The sequence below is a fragment of the Mesoplodon bidens genome (genome assembly GCF_964165515.1).
Source record: "Mesoplodon bidens genome assembly, chromosome: 5".
Taxonomy (NCBI): domain Eukaryota; kingdom Metazoa; phylum Chordata; class Mammalia; order Artiodactyla; family Ziphiidae; genus Mesoplodon; species Mesoplodon bidens.
Genome location: NC_138161.1, coordinates 100131957 through 100150419, shown reverse-complemented (window position 1 = coordinate 100150419; position 18463 = coordinate 100131957). Strand labels below are relative to the sequence as shown.

The 18463-nt window shown below is 53.9% G+C and overlaps 1 protein-coding gene across 4 annotated transcripts; it reads right to left on the bottom strand.

Annotated features, from left to right (window-relative positions):
- Positions 1-22: 22 nt before the first annotated feature.
- EIF4G1 (eukaryotic translation initiation factor 4 gamma 1) lies at positions 23-18352 on the bottom strand. 4 transcript variants are annotated; one of them, XM_081234573.1, is made up of 33 exons: positions 18210-18352; positions 17333-17389; positions 17017-17110; positions 16639-16725; positions 15343-15519; positions 15013-15112; positions 13820-13932; positions 12928-13020; positions 12663-12729; positions 11554-12375; positions 11217-11305; positions 10938-11124; positions 10712-10845; positions 10425-10583; positions 10086-10274; positions 9701-9898; positions 9345-9491; positions 8897-9133; positions 8598-8702; positions 8323-8482; positions 8019-8119; positions 7322-7424; positions 6981-7083; positions 6523-6755; positions 6260-6378; positions 5962-6134; positions 5531-5656; positions 5291-5372; positions 3486-3584; positions 3239-3373; positions 3032-3113; positions 2754-2894; positions 23-651 (listed from the first exon to the last, which is right to left on the bottom strand). In XM_081234573.1, the coding sequence occupies exons 3-33, from the start codon at positions 17074-17076 to the stop codon at positions 467-469; spliced, it is 4806 nt and encodes a 1601-aa protein (XP_081090699.1). In that variant the 5' UTR covers positions 17077-17110; positions 17333-17389; positions 18210-18352; the 3' UTR covers positions 23-466. The 4 variants fall into 4 exon arrangements, with proteins under 4 accessions (XP_081090699.1, XP_081090700.1, XP_081090702.1 ...); XM_081234574.1 differs by having other exon boundaries at positions 10086-10271; XM_081234576.1 differs by lacking the exon at positions 15343-15519.
- Between the last annotated feature and the right edge of the window lie 111 nt (positions 18353-18463).

Sequence of the window (18463 nt, the reverse complement as noted above, 5' to 3'; positions counted from 1 at the left end):
ATAAAGCAGAGAGGCAGTGAGCTTAATTGAATTCATGTTTAATAATTACAGGCACCGTGCCCCCCCTTCCCCCTGCCCAGGCAGCAGCAGGGGTGGTGCAGGGGCTGGGGCGTATGCCCCCAGCAGCGAGGACGGCAGTCCCAAGAGTGATTTTTCAGAAAATAAAAAAGGACCAGGGGCAGGCGGTGGTGCCCCCCCCAAGACACACCAAATTTCAAGACTTTATATATAATATATCTCTGTGCCCCAGGGGCAGGAGAGGGACACCTGGCAGCATCCTGGAGGGGAGCCCCACGCAGCCCCAAGCCATCCTGCCTCTTCAGCCACTTTATTAGCTCAGACAACATCGCACTACAGGAACCCACTGCCACTGCCGCCGCTGCTGCCGCCCCCCCCTTGCAGTCCGGGCGGCTGGCTTGGCCATCCGAGTGTCCATGGGGCTCCAAGTCCCCGGCCCCACCCGCCCTCAGTTGTGGTCAGACTCCTCCTCCTCCGCCTCACGAAGCCACTTGAAGAAAGCTGTGACAGATTTAAGGGCCACACCCTTGCCCTGCTGTTCAGCGGGGTCCTTGCTACTCTCCCAACTATAGAAGGCGTCCTCCTTCACCACGTCCTCATCGTACAGCGCATCAAAGAACATCCGAAGCAGGTCTGCAAGCAGGCAGGACAGCAGTTACAGGCACGCTGCCCACAACCACTCCATCCCCCCTCCCAGGGATCCCTCCCCTAAGCTCCACTGCTGAGACAAGGCCCTAACCCACCGTGCTGACATTTGTGTGTCTGGCCATTCCAGAGTAACTAGGTCTCTGACAGGATGCTTATCTCATGATCTAAGAGACTGATGTGCAAGAGTGAGTCATTTGGCCAAAACTGGGAAACCTGCACGCACACCCTCAGATCCACAACCGCTGCCTGCTGACAGCCTCCCACCCCCATCCCACAGCGATGGCAGCAACAGATTATTTACCCCAAGCTTGTTCTCCAAATCCCACGCACACCCATCCTGGGGACCCTATACAATCAATTATCCACTCTGCCCTGTATTTTCAAGCCCAAGTTTCTCCCATCTAAACACAAAAGGCCTCCTTTACAACTGCTCTCTTTACAGCCAAAAAGATCTCTTTTGACAAGAGATTAGTTGAATTCAAAGATTTTTGTCTACACTTGCTGTTTTCTTTTCCTCCTGATTCAGGTATTACTCTGTCCTTTCCAATCCAGATCCTGCCCCCTGCTGTACCAAATACTGTCTCTGCCAGGGTGGCCTCCATGTTTTCACACTCCAGAGGCCCTAATTTTCAGATCTGCTCCTATGGAACCCGGGCACATCTAGCATTACTGACCACTTCCCTCTCCTGAAATCACTCTGTCCTTTGCTCACAGGGTCCTATCCTCCTTTGGTCCCTACCTGTGGGACCTCTACCTCCTCAAGGCTGTATCCCTTGGGCAATCCTATACCCTCTTGTGACTTGCACACGTGTTGCCCTGTGCCAGCAGTTCAAGAGATGGGCCTCCAGCCCTCACCTCTTCCTCTGCAAATGAAACCAGACACCCAGTTGTCTACCTGACTGACATCTCTGATCGCCCCCACCAGGACCACAAACCCAACTTGACCCAGTGCTCCCTGCCCCGCCCAGTGGACGGCATCCCCCACTATCACCCCACCTGCTGAAACTATCCTGGGAGTCACATACGACCCCCAATCTCTCACCACCCGTCCCCCAGGCCAGTGTGTGTCTTGCATCTGCCCACTCCTCTCCCATCTCCATTGCCACCAGTGAGGCTGAGTCACTACCAACACACCCCTCATCTGCTGATCCGGCCACATTCACATTCACCCCACTCCAAAACACTCTTCCCACTAATGGCCAGGATGATCTAAAAACTAAAAAAGAATGTTTAAAATCCTTGCTTAAAATCCCACAAAGGCCTTTTCCTATCCATAGATTAAAGCCCAAAACTCATCCCATGGCTTACACAGCCCTGTATGACCTGGCCACATCCATCCCTCCACCCAACTTGCCTCACATACAACTGGTTGCTGTGCTCTCCCACACTGGTATTCCTTCAGCGGTTTTTACCTTGCATCATGTTTTCTACCTCAGGGCTTCCCTTAAGGCACAGTTCCTTCTTGTCAAGTCTCCCCCTCCCATTTGTCATTTAGCTCCCATGTATCAATTCCCACTCATTCTCTGACTAGGTAGATTCTCCCAGAGAGTACCCTTGCAGGACCCATTTTCCAACATTCACCTTGACTCCATGCCAACATGGGAACTATGCTTGACTTAATCACTGGTAATACCCCAATGTCCTGGCACATACCTGTTTGCTAAATGCATTAACCTCAGGCATGTTAACCTAAGCCTCAGCCCCCCAATATGGAAAAGGGGGGAACACCATCTACCCTAAACAATAGTTGTGAGGATTAACTGAGGCAAAGAAAAGCAGCTCAGCCCTGTACCAGGCAGAGGGAGCACAGGATACTTGGAAAACGTTACCATTTATCACCTCTGCACTCCTGGCATCTAACAGTTGGCTAGGCACAAAACAGGTAGTCAATTAACCTTCAAGGCCGAGTCTTGCACTTGTAGGTAAGGAAACAAACAAATGTTTGTTTCAGGGGGAAGGACTCAACCATCAGGATATTTTGCTCTCCAGTGACTACCCACTTCTCCTGGATTGAGACCCTTTCCACAAGTGCCCCTACTATCTGGTAGTTCCTCCAGCCCACCCCATCCCTGTGGCCTGGATCTTACTGGGGGGCTGTTCTAAGGTCACTACAAGGGCCTGGAGGGCATAGAGCGCCTGCAGTTCCTTCTGCTCGTCACATAGGTACTTCTGTAGCAGTTTCGCTCGCGTTTTCAGCACCGCAACATCCACTCGGAGAGGGGTCTCAACTACAGGGAGGAAGACAGGGATAAGTGGAATAATGCACCCTCAGCCTGGTTCAGAACTGGAGACAAAGACCAAAACCTCCCTCCCTCCATATCTGTTGGGCCCACCCTTGCCCCACCAACTCCCTGGCTCCTCTTACAGAAAATTGCAGAATAGCAGACCGTTGTCATGAGAGCTCGAACTAATGTGTTGGATGCTACCTGCTGCTCATTCACGTTGGCCTGTGAAGAAGAAAGACAAATGGCCCATAAGTTCTGAATTATGCCTGGAAGGCTCCATTCTTGCTGCCCTCACTTGCACTGCCTTCTCCCTTCTCTCTCTCCCCCAATATCCAGGAGAAATATACCTCTATCCAGTCAAACACCCGCTGGTTACTGCTGCCCTCCTTCAGCAGCTTCTCCAGCTGCTTGCTCAGCTCCTCAGGGGACAGCAACCTCTGGCCAGGGGCTTCTGACTCCTCTCCCAAGGTATACTCCACCTTCTGCAAGCAAAAAGGCCCACAGTTGGGAGGTAAGCGTGTCACGTGAGATGAGGGAAGAGGAAAGGACTGGCTGACCCCAACTGCTAGAGGTAACTTAAGTCCAGCTGCAAACCTGTGCAGTGACAAAGGCACCGACATCGTGGCCTTCAGGTAAAAATTCCTTCCAGCTGAGTCCAGCCTCTCGCCACAGCGTCCCCACCTTCTTGGGACCCTGGAAAACATAAGACCAACCTAGCAACTCTCCCTCTCTCCGGGAAGCTAGCAGCCCCGCCAATGTCACCCAGCCAATGCCTGCTGAAAGCCCACTAGGTGCCTGCTACCAGCTCCGCTGAATGGGAACAGTGCGTCACACCTAGGGGCCAGGAACGGGCACAAACGTCACTCAGATAACCACCCCAAGTCTGAGAGCTGTCACAGGACTCTCAAAGAATTACTGGGCCACAAAAGGTAAACAACCAAATCCAGGTATCTCATCCTAGCCTTCCACGCTCATCTACATTGTTTCTAAAATACCTTAGTTTCTCATTATTGCAAGTAACAAATGCTTAGGGGAGAGAAAAACTTCTAACAAGTACGCTTATTTGGTTCCCAAGTCCAGAAAATTTTAGAAGCAGATGTTAAGTCCCCATCCCCAACCCAACACAAATCAGAAATCTTCACGTAAACGGCAGTTTGAGCTCATCTTCTGTAAAGGGCAAGAGATTCTGAAGCCATCACTGTTTTACCATAACAGATATTCAGGATGACGCCATCAACCCTTGACAAAATTACTGTACTGCATGGATTTTAAAAACGCCCATTTTAACACCACTAAAACTGAGTTGTCTCACAGTTGGCATATTACCACATTTTAAAAATATGACCATGGGCTTCCCTGGTGGCGCAGTGGTCGAGAGTCCGCCTGCCGATGCAGGGGACACGGGTTCATGCCCCGGTCCGGGAAGATCCCACAGGCTGCGGAGCGGCTGGGCCCGTGAGCCATGGCCGCTGAACCTGCGCATCCGGAGCCTGTGCTCCACAACAGGAGAGACCACGACAGTGAGAGGCCCACGTACCGCAAAAAAAAAAAAAAAAAAATGTATATATATATATATATATATATTTATCTATGACCATGTCTTTTCTTTCTCAGCAGTGCATAGATAAGCTGTTGTAGAATCTATGGCACCTTAGAGTCAATGACATACATCAATAGTTCCATATGCTTTTTCTTTTAAATTTCTCAGAAACTATCCTGGTACATATTTCTACCTAAAACAAGTAATATTATGCTGAAAGAACAATTCCTCTCAATTCAAAGACTTACTCCTCTAAGTTCCAGATAGCTGAACTCTTTTAAAAAACTGCACTTCCCAACATCTCACCACTACTAAGTACCACACCCAACTTGCCTTTCCCATCATTTCACCGTTCTCCTTGCTAATCAAAATTAATTTTAACAAAGCAGTTTCTGTCGTGAACGTTACCAAATAGACACCACTTTGCAACTTCACGGTACTTAAGGCACTCCATTTTAGCTATTTTATTTCACACTTTACTTCACACTGTTGTTTTCATTAAGCTGCCGTTTCTTGTTTCTTTTCCAACTTGTTTCCTAACTGTGTTTTTATTCACTGCTGTGTTCCCAGTGCCTAGTATACGGTAAATGTTCTAAAAGATGCCAGTTAAATGAATGAGTGAATCAATCAAGGGCCTAGGGCCTTAGATTCTCATTCTCCTCCAGCCTTGGCCAGATCCTACAACAGGCACTGGTCTGAGGGAGAATGCCAGCCTCGACATTTCCTCTCCCAGGTACCCACACAGCACTACCATCCCACCAAAGGACCATGAGGCTTCAGGGTCACTGCCAGCACCCAAAACCACATGGTGGGAAGAGAAGTTCTCAACACACCACCTCTGAAAGGCTCTCTCACTCACCATGCTTTTGCATAGGAGCCCCAGGATCTCCAGCAACAGGGAAGCAGCTTTGCCCAGGGGTCTCAGAGGTTTTGTAATCTCCCTACAAGAGAAAAATCCAGTGTTGATAGCCTTCCACGCCCTCTCAACACACTATCCCATCCCTCCCTAAATCCGGGGGTCTAAGTTGCCACACCTCCCCTCCCTCTCCCCTCTTCTTCCTGTTTTTACCTCCCCTGAATTCCACCAAAGGGGACTAACCTGAACAGCTCCCCCATGGGCACCCCACCTTCACGCAGAATGGGCGTTACCAGTTCTGCTAGGTAGAGCCACACATGAGGGATATCAATTTCCATGTCTTCAGCCAATTCCAGGATTTCATAGAGCCTGCAAAGAAAATTCAAAGTCATCTAGGAGAGACAACCTGCACTCCTACCCTCCTGCTTGAGCAACAAAGGCACGGCTAAAGGATCAACCATGGAGCACTTCAGGAACACTTCCTAAACATGGGGCAATTATCTCAAACTAAGGCCATCTTCTTCTCCTTAGATGGCTCACCCCCAACTCTGCCGAAAGTTACGTTGACCAGGATGGCTGAGGAGCCTACATTCTTATCTAAGGTTCCACGGGTCCTACAAAGGAGGGAAATTAGTGGGTATGTGAAAGTGGGAGGCCCATCAAGTCAGTCATACCCTTGGTAGTACTGAGCAGTGGAGAGGTGCCCGGCACAGAGCAGCTGGTGCAGCAGTCGCCCCATGTGCTCACGGGCAATGGCGCTGCGCTCCAGTGTGGACTCGATGCCGTGCCGCACAAAGATGAAGAGCAGCGAGGGCGAGGCCAGCTCCTGCACACACTGAACTGCCTCCTGCAGGGGCGCAGCACACAGAAGAGAGACCAGTCACTGTCTGGCCCAGACCCTACACCCATGCCTGTTGGCACAGGCCCCTTCCCGCCCACCCTGCCATCACTCAGACCACTCCCACTGCTTACCTTCATGTCATTGAGATGGAGGTATTCCTCAATGATGGCCCTGGATTTCTTCTCCAGCTCCTCTTCAGAGAGCGCAGCCTTCGGGGGACTCACAGGGGGCAGGGCGGCTTCTCGCTTCACTGAGCGAAGAAAAACAGATCAGAGATTCTTCAGTTCCAGTCTTCCTAGCAAGCAGGGTCTGGAGCCCTGAAGACGCTGTCTGGGTACTAGCTAGTCCCAAACCAGCCCACACCCTTCCCTTCCCCACCCCCCCAGCCCCTTACCAGCATCCCGCCCGCGGTCCCGATCCTCCGTGAGGCTAGCTGCCTTGCGCAGTCCCTCGGGCTGAGAGGGCCGCTCTCTACTCCGCTCCTCCACTTCTTTGCTGAAGCTCCGCTTGGTGGCGGGTGTCCGTGCGCGATCAAGCCGGTCACCACGGTCACCTCCCCGTTCACTTCGCTCTAGGCGGTCTCCCCGGTCCCCAGCTTTCTCACCTCGTTCCCGGCTCAAGCTACTCCTGGAAGAAAGACAGGCACATCGTCTCTCACCTATACTACCCACATGCCCTCTTGTTTAACTATCCAACATGCTGAGCAACTGTCAGGCCTTGTTCTTGTCATCAGGTATATGCCCAATCTCAGCCAGGAGCTCTGAGAATTACAGGTGTAAGGATTCCTATGGCAGCAGTCAAAACCCAATCAGTACTCCCAGCGTGAAAACAAAAACACCGAGGAAACCTCACCTCTGTACCACACGTCTGTTATCTGTGCTTTCTGTAGGTACTGCTTGTTGAAGGGCTGAGAAGCGATTCAAGGTACTAGTAGCTGCACGAGCAGCTTCTGATGCTGGGGAGGGAGAAAACCCAGATTAAAACCTATTTCCGTACATCCTGTCCCCTACTCGCCAATTTAGGACACTTGGTCCTAGTCCTGACACTAGAGTAGTTCAGTCCCTAGTGCCAAGTACACACTGCCTGTATTACCTAACTAACCACTCTGTAATGAAAGCCCCCGGTACAGAGAAGACGCTGCCCTCAGGAGAGCTGATTCCGAACCACCCAGCTCTTTACAGTGGCCTCCATACCTGCATCGGAGGGCTTGGCTCCTGAGCCTCCACTGCTACCCTTGCCCCAGCTCAATCGCCCTCCAGGTGCAAACAGCTGGTTGTTAGAATCAATGGAGCCAGGCTGAGGAAGGAAAGGGAGTGAGGGTCACGGGTCTGATCCAGCCAAAGCCCCCGCCAGCCCTCACCACACACAGCCGTAAGGGGCCCAGACCAGGGTCCAGACAAACTTTCCCTGTAAAGGGCCAGACAGTAAATATTCACTACAGACCAGGCAGTTTGAACTACTCAACTCTGCCACTGTAGCACAAGAGCAGTCACAGACAAAACATAACCACACTGTGCACACTGAAATTTAAACTTTATGTAATTCCTTAACACAAAGCATCATTCACTTTTTGATTCTTTTCAACCATTAAACAATATAGAAAACTCTCATTCTTAGCTTGTGGGCTGTACAGGAGGAGGGAATGGCTGGATTTGGTGTGTATATCAGGGTGCTGACCACTGGTCCAGACCAATGTGAATACATCCCCTAGAGTTGGCACTCCCATCTCCAGCAATCTAACCAGCTAGTCTAAGGGGGGAAACTGAGCTGTCACCTTCCCAACCTCAGACAAGTGAGGGGATTAAGATCCAAACCTGGGCTTAAGGCCCATCTGACCTCTCTTTATCCTCCCAGCACTGACATCAGCCCTTCCAACACACACACCCCTACCTTCGTGATCTTAGTGAGTCGTGAGGTGTCAATAGGGCGGCTGCCCTTGCTGATGGGCACTGTGTTCCAGCCACCATCATCCACAAGTGGAAGGCCACGGCCTGGGACAAAAAGGGAAGCATACTGGAATGACGGGTAAGTCCCAAGAACCCCGTTCCCGAGGGCTGCCCCCAGCCTCCCTTCCTCAGATCCTCAGTTCCATCATGGGGTCTCAGTGGCCCAGACACGTGGCACTAACAAGAAGTCATCAGTGGAAAGCACAACCCCTCACATTGTCCCTCCTCAGTCCCAGCCTCAAACTCACTGATGGGTGGGCCTGGAGGGCCACCTCGACGCTTGTCGCTGCCCTTGGCCATTAACTGCTGCACTTTTATGTGCTCCCGATGCTCCTCCATCTCAGCTTCCTTGTGGATTTGGTCAATCGTCTTGGGACCCTGGTCCCCTCGACGCGGTACCCAATTACTCTGTGGGGACAGGCCAGTCACAAGGTAATAACATCAGACAGGGCCAGACAAAAGTGTCGGGAACTGGGACTGTGGGGTCAGAGGCAGCAAACAGTGGGAAAGAGGGGACACACACCCGTCGCAGATCCAGCACATCTTGCAGCATAAAACGGATTCGGGATGAAGTCTTCTTTTCCTTAATGATTTTTTCCATCTGGTTGAAATACTGATCCATCCGGGGCTAACAAGAAGCAAAGGGATCAAGTTCAGGAATTTCTAAAACTTCACCTCCAACTACAGGCCCTGCCCCTCCTCAGGCCTTCAGCTCCGCCACTGTAGCTCAGTGGCACACAACAGCTGGGAAGGGTGTCTGCCAGTGGACCGCAGACCCCACGCGCTTCAGCCTGTCCTCTCCCGTACCCCAGGACCCCCTACCTTGGCCTTTTCAAAGTCCAGGTCTTTGCCAATGGTGGTGAGCAGACGACAAAGGCATTCGAGGGACTCTTCATCATGGTTCTTAAGTAGTTTAACCACACAGTCGTGCATGATCGCCTCTGTTAACATCTTCAGCTTGAACAACTCCCCGATAAACTTGATATTCCCTAAAGAGCGCCGCCGGGCTATGTCTCGAGCCTCTTCCAGCTCTTCCTTCAGGCGTCCCCGTTCCTCTGCCTGCCGGTCATGGGACAGGGACCACATCAAAAAGACAGCCAGCCACTCAGCTAAAACTGTTCTCTCTTCCACTATCTAGATCCTAAACCTAGCAGCAAGCACTCACGTCCTAAGGCAGAGAAACCCCCAAAACACCAATATCCCCACCCCCACTTCTGCAGCTGAGTAGCATCTGGGTGAGCAGCAGAACTGGGAATGGAGTTTCTCTCACCGTAGCAGCTTCATCCATCTCTTTTTGCTTCTTCTCAAAAACCTCATCATCATCTTTGTCTTTTTCAAACTCCTTCTGACATCGATTTAACAACAGTTTTCGGAAATTCACAGTCACTGTTGGCTTTTCTGTAGTGGGCACTTTCAGCTGTATGTCAAAGAGAATGCCACATTCAGACCAGTCCAGGGAAGGGAAAACCCTCCAAAAGTCTTCAACTACCTGACCCAGGAAGACCTCTGGCCCTGGCTCTGCCACCAACAGCACAGGATAGAGGAGAACCAAGAAGCTGGACTCAGAGTCTTAGGAAGAGAAGTGGGAGGCTAAACCACAAGGTTTAGAAAACAGTGGACACTAACCGCCATGAGGCAGCGGCACATGTTGGCATAGGCCACGGAGAAGTTGGGTTCTGAAATGGCCTTCTCGAAGATGAGGTCAATGACCCCTTTGAGGCGCTCCTCGGTGTCGATGGCTAGCTGCGTCACCTGCTTCATCAGCTGCTGGAACATCTGGGGTGTCAGCTTATTCAGGATGGAGCGCACCCTGCGGAACAGGTCCTGGAGAGGAGAGGAGACAGAGAAGACATAGAATCCAGTGAAGTTTTCAGAAGAACAGGGGCTGCTGGGAGGGATGGGGAACGTAGATACCAGTAATGAGAACGGACAGAGGCAAAGAGGGCAAGGCTGGCTCAGAGGGCAGACTTTGCAAAGAAGGAATGGAGACCAAACCACGACGTGCAGGTACCTGGGTTTTGCTGCCATCAGTGTCCTCCTCCCCTCGGTCCTTATCAGCCACTGTCCGCTTGCTACTCGGTTTCCAGGCCTTCTCTGCTTTGTTCAGCTTTATATCTTCGGTCATTGACACCGTGGCAATGATCTTGCGTGGTTCCTTTCGGGGGCCCTGCTGAGATCGCCGGGGTCCCAGACCAGCCTGCTAAGCAAGGAGCAGGGACAAGAGAAGCCACGGAACTAGTCAGCACGACCTACCACCGCTACCACACATATCCAGGGCAGACTTCTCCCCACCCCCACAACGAGATACAGGAAGCCAACATCCCCAACTCCCCTTGCCAGTCCCACTCACCGGCCCTCGGGGCAGCTCCCCACCTGGCCCACCCCTTGGGGGCCCACGGGTGTTAAGCGCTGGTCGGCCAAGGTTGGCAAAGGACGGAGTGAAGTCTGGGCCACAATTTATGCCTGGAAGTCTAGCGGGATCCACTGGCCGCAATGGTGTTTTATTGGCCTGCGAAAAGGACAGGGAAGGTATGAGAAACAGGCTAGGGCTAGCTACTGACCACTCTTTCAAGACCTCTGGCTCCTCCCCAGCCAGCCAACCTGCCCAAACTTACCCTCTCCCTTAAGCCCACCAACCTTATCCAATACCACATCACTGATATGGGGCAATCCCTCTGGCTTCTGCATACTGGCAAAGATGAACTGAAAGCCAAGCAGGAACTCACGGTCATAACGCTTTTTCTCCTCAAGGTTTAGAGGCTTCCACTGATCTGCAAGGAAAACAGGATGAACCAATCACACTGCTTTCTCCTGGGGCCCTGGTAAGCATACTCAACCCTTTTCAACCCTTCCTTCTGCATACCTGACTTATATTCATACTTCTGTTCCCCCGGCTGGATGTTCTCAGCATTTTCAATCTTGTCGTCCTTTGAGTCCCAGGTCTCATCTGCTTCCTCAGGTCGCGGGGGCACACTGCTGCCCTCAGGCTCTGGGCTGGGATTGTTGCCTACAGGAGGCTGATTTTCTACCTCTGGTACTCCTGGGTTCACCTGTAACCATTGGACATTCCGTTTTGGTTGCAGTGTGACCGCTGTTCCATACCCAAACTTTGCCCTTCTCCCTCCACTTTCTGCTCCCTTACCTCCTTGAAGGCATCTAGAAGGTCTCCTACAGCCTCCTTCTTATTGAGCTCCTTAATTTTCCGTCTCCTCTTTGGCACAGATACTGCCACTATTTGGGGGGGAGGAGTGAGAATAACTTAAGGAGTACCCTCAATCCCTCAGGAAAACAAAAAGCAGCCACTGTACAATATTCCCTTTTTTCATCACACCCTCTCGACTTAAAATTCCTTAATCTAACCCTTAAGAGTTCCATTACAGAGCTTCTATGACCCAGACACAATGGCACGGAGAGGTCATCAATGAAGAAAAAGAACCACACCCAGCGTGCCCCACCTCTACCATCCAGCCACACCTTACCTTGGGTGGCTGATGCCACCTCCAAATTCTGGGACAGGTGGGCTGGGACAGGGGTGCTCTCTAGGGGGAGCGGTTCCTCTCCTCCCTTCTCACCCTCAGCTTCTCCTTCCTCTTCCTCTTCTTCCTCTTCCTCCATGTCCTCCTCCTGAGCAGGGGAAGCAGCTGGAGGAGCCACAGCTGGAGTGGCAGAAAGGATGGTGGGGGGAGCCACCGATGCTGTAGCCTCCTTGGCCTGCTCCTCTGGTTCACTGACTGGGCTTAAGTCCACAGCTGGTGGCGAGGGGGCTCCGTTGAGCAGTTCCTCAGGTTGGGCAGTTGGAGCAATGGGCATGGGGGATTCAGAGGGACAAGCCGGGGGAGGGAGAGGGGCAAGCTCCGGGCTCGACTCCAACTCTGGTTCCAAATTCTCAGATAGGACCGTGCCATTAGGCTCAGGAAGAATTTCCACCTTGTGGGATGCCAGGGGGGTGGGAACCTGGAGAGGACTGGAAGAGAACTCAGATTCTGGAACTGGTTTGCTAAGTGTCACTTCTACTTCCAGTATGGGTTCAGCGAGGGGAGTGGGTTCTGGAGAGAGGCAATATGGCTCCCCAGTTTCAGGGGGCATGGGGGTTGATTCTTCTACAGACGTTTGTATCATCCCCGTTGTCATAGTGTCCCCAGGAATAGGGAGGACTGTGAGATTAGGCTCAGACCCCGGTTCCAAGACTGGGGGTGGTGATGGGGTCGGAGAAGGTGATGAAGGCTGGGATTCTGAAGGGCTGTGCTCTGGGCCAGGCAGCCCTGGCCGCTCCCCAATGATTGCTCCCTGCGACCGGTCATCTGCACCATAGGAAGAACGAGTAATTAGAGGCAAGTCCTTCACTGCTACTGCTCTTCCTCCTCCCAGTCAAGCATTCCCAACCTAACAGCCCCCTACACACACACCCGTCTTCTCCCACCTAGGTCTTTTCCATTCTCACTCAAAATCCAATCTACCCTAAAATCCGACTACCTGACACCTAAGTCATTCTGCTCTGACACCCAGTTCAAGTCACTCCACTTCCCTGGCATTTTAAATGTTCACACTCCTTTTCCCCATAAAGGCTCTGCCCCACCCGCTTACTTACCTGGCCGGACAGCAACAGCAACCTGGGGTGTCTCCCCATTAGCCTGAGGCTCCAGACCACCTCCCGTCTGCAGGACACAAAGGGTTACCAAGTTTGCCCTGAAGAGTCCCACAACCCTTCTTTACTAGAGCCATTTCTACTTTAGCCGCCTAGAAATCCAGGAAAGCAGGGAAATCAATCCCTTAGTTGAAGAAAAAGATCCAGGGACCTAGGAGTCCGGGGCAGAACAGCCATCCCAGCCAGGGCATCACTCAAAGAACAGTACCTGGGGAGGGGTGGGTGTGGAGGCAGTGCGGGCCCCAGACATGATCTCCTCTGTGATATCCTTCCCTCCTTGGTTTGGGTCTCGAATTCGGATCTGGGGGAAGAAAAGCTACAGGATGAGTGGGAAGCAGGAGGAACCCACCTCTCCACCCTGCCCCACTCCTAGGACTCCAGGCCAACCCCCTACCCCTCACTGAGAAGCAGGCAGGTGGGTGCCAGAAACCCCATGAGTTCTACTGTCAACCCATCTAGCTGCTCTTACAGTCTCGTCTTGGCCCCCACCCCTAAGACACCCTTGACCTCACAGCAGCCACGTACATCACAATGCCCCTCCCTCCCTCATCCCTGCCCAACCAGAAGTCCTCAAGAAGTGGCTGCATGCCCTGGGGCCCAGGACCCCCATCTAGCACCCATCCGGCTCACTTGTGGCTAGTCTGCTTGATCTCTGGGGGCAGGGACCAGATCCAGTGGGTGGAGCCAGGGTGACTCAGCGGCTTCCCCAGCCCTGGCACCCTATTCTGGGCACCACGCCCAGGGCTTGAGGACCGAGCAGAGGCGGAGGCCTCGAGAGCTTCCAGGACTGGGGGGTGGGGCCACAAAAAGCAAACCATTTCCAAGGCAAGCCACCAGAAACCCAAAACCAAACTTAGATGTTACGGACCCAGGACCCAGGTCTCTAATGAATTTCCCCACCAGACACTCCAATCTTCCAGTAAGCTTCTTCTGCACGGAAATCTTAGCACCTTACAAAGAACCTAAGCACTTCACAGATTCCCATTCTCTGCCTACTCTCAGCTGAAGATCTCCCTCAATTTCCTGCTCCCTGACCCACAACGTGCCTGACCTTGATTCTCCCTTTCCCAGATATCCTAGAGCCCCCTGCTGCTACTCACCGTCTTCCGCTCCCTCTTAGGAGCAATCTGGGGTGGCTGGTTCATCAAAACCGGCGGGGGAGCCACACCAGTGGGAAATTGCTGCACACCCTGAGCTGGGTAGTAGGCGCCAGCTTGGGGGACGGGAGGGACACGGAAAGGAAGAACAGTGGCAGGGTCAGAGCCCAACCACATACAAATGCCTGCTTGAACACCTCCCACCCCCTGGAGAACCTCTCATCACCCAGAGCTGGCCCCTCGCCCTGCCCCACCCTCCTCCCCAAGGGAATGAGGTGTCTATCAAAGCTGGGGAACCAGTCTGAACTGCGTTTACAAGAATTCCTAACACTGACACACACACGCCTTGTAGGCAGGCACTTCTTCCCCACCATACACCAGCTACCAGGACTATGTCTGCTCCTCTTCTGCCCCGTAAGGTAACACGTATGCACCCCACCCCCAGCAACACACACACATATACTCTGAGAGAGCAGCAACTACTTAACCTGAAACAGAATCAGGTCTTTGGCTGGGAATGATAAAAACAGATTTGCCACCCCTGTTCCATTCAACCTGAGTCCAATTCCAGTCTCCAGCCCTTTGCTAAGGGGCAAGGAAACAAAAAGTAACATTATGAACCAGGCCCAGGATGAGAAAAATTCCTTAAAGCAATGGTCTCCAAAATGGGATACATTCTTTAATATCATCCATAACCTCCACTTGTTTGTTTCTGACAAGCAACATTAAGTGCTATTTGTCTAAATTATGCATACGTATAACAAACAAAAACATACATTAAAAGTACATACTCAAAATTTTTCCTGATGGTCAAAAAATTTTGGAAACCACTGCCATAAAGAACAGACTAATCCTTTCCTAGAATATAAATGAAAAACAGCTACAGAAACCTCTCAGATCCATGTCACATGGGCTCCCCCCAACCATGGAACGAGTGTCACAGGGAATATTTACTAACAGGCCTTCAAACTAGTGCTTGAACTGTATTCCTTGACGTGGGGAGGACTCCAACTCTCAGCAACAGTATAAAATCCTCTCCGTACCACCCCCAACACCAGTTACATATTAAGCACCAATCCCTGCTACCCCTGTCATTTTTAGACCAAGAAACAAGCCTGGGAAGGGTCTTGGCAATTAGTAGGTGAGTTTAGATGCTCCCTGGGACTCACTCTCACCTGACTCCCTCCCCTGCTTACCGTAGGTCCCAAACTCTGTAGGGCTTGCACCCGGATAGAAGCTTGGGGCTCCCGGCTGCACAGGATACTGCTGTGTCGGGACAACATATGTGGAACGCCCCTGGTGGAGGGGAAGGGGGGAGAAGGAGGGGAGAGGAGTTGACGGAGCTACAAATACCGTATCAGACTACAAAGAGAATATAAGGCAAGACACGACAAGCCAACTCTAGGCAATGACCAGAAGAAAGTCCCACCTCTGGAGAAGAGATGGGACTGGGGGGTCAGGGTAAGGAAAGTAGGAGTTGGGGTACAAGGTTGTGTGGCCTCCAGCCCCCAAGCCTCCAGCCTCACCTGTCCAGGGATGTAGTAGGCCCCCTGGGAGGCTGGGTAGGAGATCTGGGAAGGGATCATCATTACTTGGGATCCAGCAGGGTAGACATGGGCAGCTGGGCCAGGGCGGGCGGGGGCTGCACTCTGCACTCGGGAGGCTGCACTGCTCGGGGGCTGGGCCCGGCTAGGGTAGAAGTGCTGTCAGGAGGGAGGAAGGCAGTTGGCACTGGGAAGGGGAGGAAGTGGACGGCAAAATGGCCATTCTGCTATGTCTCTAGTCTGGTGAGAAGTGCCAGGGGCTTTGGAGCATGGGGACCAACACTTCCAAGATTCACCTGACCAAGTGATGTTTAAGTGGCCTCTTGTACTCACAATGTGCCCTCCAAACTCCGATACACATTTTGCACTCTGCATATTTACTCCCTCCCTGCCATGCATACTCATGTCACCTCCTCCGGTCTATCCTTCAGCAGAGGCTTCCTAACACCCAGATGCATCATGCCTAAGTAAAGCCTTTTTCAGCAACATACTCCCCAGCATGCACTGCTCCACCCTAAGGTACTGAGGAGCTAACCGCTAACATGCAAGTCTCCCAGTTCCCAGATACGCGCTATGCAAGATTTAGCCCCTAACATGCATTGGTCAGCCTCAGAATGAGGACCTGAACAGCAAACAAGTCCCCACCCTGAGGAACCCAGTCCCTGTCTCTAGTCCCTGACTAGGGTGGAGGGTAACGGTGAGACCAGGAGAGAGTCCAGGATTAGCAAAGGGGTATTACCTGCAGAGACCTGAATCCTCCCTGAGAGCACATGGGGACAGGAAAGAAGAGAATTATCCCCAAGGTGAGGGGAAAAGATGAAGGAAAATATGAAGGACGCAGGACAAGAATCCTCTCCCACTTAGTGAGGAAGAATTTAGGGAATAGAGAAAGGCAAGAACCAGCTGGAGTGTTTATCTTCCCACAGTCCAAAGAGAAAGAAGGGATGGGGAATGGAGCAACGGCAACCTCCCAGTAAAAGGAGGAAATAGGAAAGCAGGGCCCAAAGAGTTGGCAGCAGGGCCCAACACTGCCCCCAATTCTTAAGGCACCAGGACCCCTAGTAATGCCGTCCCCACCGACTACATACTAACCGAGGGGCCAGCCACCGTAAGTAATCAACAGTGAGAAGTGCAGAGCCCCATGAAAGAACACATAGCAACTGTCAGGAAACTGGGGCAGGTACAGGGCCTCCATAGTTTCCATCCTAGGCCCAAACTGGCCTAAGCTTTACGTGGCCCCCACCCATGCCCCCTACTCCCCTCCCCACAGCCCCTCACCTGGCGGGGCTGAGAAGGCGTGTTCATTTGTGTCGCTTGAGGCGTACTGAACACCACCGGTGCTGTCTGCCCCGGGGGAAACGCTGGCTGAAGGGGGGAGACCAGATTTCAGCAAGAGGGGAAACCCAGGTGGGGCAGAAACTCAAGCTGGTGAAGGGGGCAGATCTGTGGCAAGAGCCTCAACAGTCCACATATACCCTCCCCATGACAGCCCCTGGGAACAGCCCAGGGGCCGTGTCTCAATTTGGCAGCAGGAAGCTGCACTTTGCCCTGACACAGAAAGGGGTGGGAAAATCCAGAGGCTGGAACCTGTTCCTGACCCGGCTGCCTGGTCTCCCCAACCTGCACCCCAGTCACTGCTAATTCCTCCCTAATTACCTGTGGGAGTCCAGGGGATGGGGCAGGTGGGGGGCCTGTGGGCTGTGGAGCTTTGTTCATTTCATTTGGTGCCACATCAGGGTCCCCCCAGCACCTGTTGGGAAAGAGAGGAGCTCAGAAAGGGGAAGGGACCCAAGCTGAAGGCAAATGGAGTGGGGGAAGGGATGAAGCAAGGGCTGGGGCCCACAGCGAGCCCCGGAGGCGCCAAGCGGGTGAAGGAGCATTAAAGACCCAGCTTACGTCCCCACCAACACCCTGTCAAACCCACACCGCCTCCAACCACCCCCCTGACCTGCTGAAACAGCCCCTCACTCACCCCCTCGGTTAAGAATAAATCCACGGTGCGGCCTACAGGTTCTGGGCATCCGAGGGCCTGGGGTTGGGAGGTGAGGGGTATCAACCTGGCTCCGCGGGGCCCAAGACCAACCAGACCGGAAATTCCAGGTCTCGCTGGCACCAGGCTCCCGGATCACAAACGGAGCTAGCAGCTTCGGCCGTGGTGTCCCCACCCCCCACCCGGGGACACCGGGTTCGGGGCCTGGCCCGGGGGAACACGAGGCACGCCTGCCGCGGGTGACCACGGGGGCACCCGCGCGGGGCCAGAGACGAGGCCTGCCGCTGCCCAGGAGTGGAGGCCAGGAAGGGCGGCAGTCGGGCCGTAAAAGGCCAGGCGGGCGGCGGCCGAAGAGGAGCCGGTTTGAAGCAAGTGAGGGTCGGCCCGGAGGGCGGGCGGGACCGGGGGCTCCTCCCTGCCCGCCGCCGCCGCCTCCTTCCCCTGCGCCCTCCCTGCGCAGCGCCGGCCAGTGCCAAAGAACAACGTGTCACTTCCCGGCGGCCGGGCCGCAAAGGGGGGAGGGGGCGGCGGGCCGGGAGCCGCGGTGCCTGCGCCCGCGGGGCCTCCTCGGGTCGGACCGAGGTGGCACTTAGCGGCCGGGGAACCCGGCGCCCTCCCAGCCCGCGGGGACCGCATATTCCGGCCCCGCGCTCCCCCACCCCCACCCAGCAGCCAGGCCGGGCCAGGCCGGGCACACGTGGGCCGGGGATCAGGCCCTGGCGGGCCGGGGCCCGGGCTTGGGCCACGGGGCCAGGGCGCCGGGGCGGCGGCGCAGGGTAGCCGGTCCGGGCCCGGATGGCGGCGGATGCGGGGGGAGGGGGTGGGGGGGCCGGGTCGGGCCCGGACATGGCGGCTTTACCTTCAGTCTCCTTCAGTCCGCGCGGCCGAGCCCCACGCAGCCGCACAGACGTAGTCCACAACCATTTCCGGCTCCCCGCACGGATCCCGCTCGGCGGCCACCGCTTCTCCGCAGGCGCAGCCGGCGCCCACACGTGACCGGCGCAGAAGGCGGAGCTTCGCCCGGCGCCGCGGAGCACATGGGATTTGCCCCGCCTCATCATGTGACAGCCACTGCCCGCCCCGTGTCCCCTCCCGAACTTTGGAACTCCCCAG

What these genes read in the sequence shown, in the direction of transcription:
- EIF4G1 (XM_081234573.1), bottom strand. Translation starts at nt 17,076, where the DNA reads ATGAACAAAGCTCCACAGCCCACAGGCCCCCCACCTGCCCCATCCCCT. An exon ending in CTAAGAGGGAGCGGAAGACG is followed by an intron (nt 13,021 to 13,819) that starts GTGAGTAGCAGC and finishes TTCTTCCCCCAG; the next exon opens with ATCCGAATTCGAGACCCAAA. An exon ending in TTCTAGATGCCTTCAAGGAG is followed by an intron (nt 11,125 to 11,216) that starts GTAAGGGAGCAG and finishes CAATGGTTACAG; the next exon opens with GTGAACCCAGGAGTACCAGA.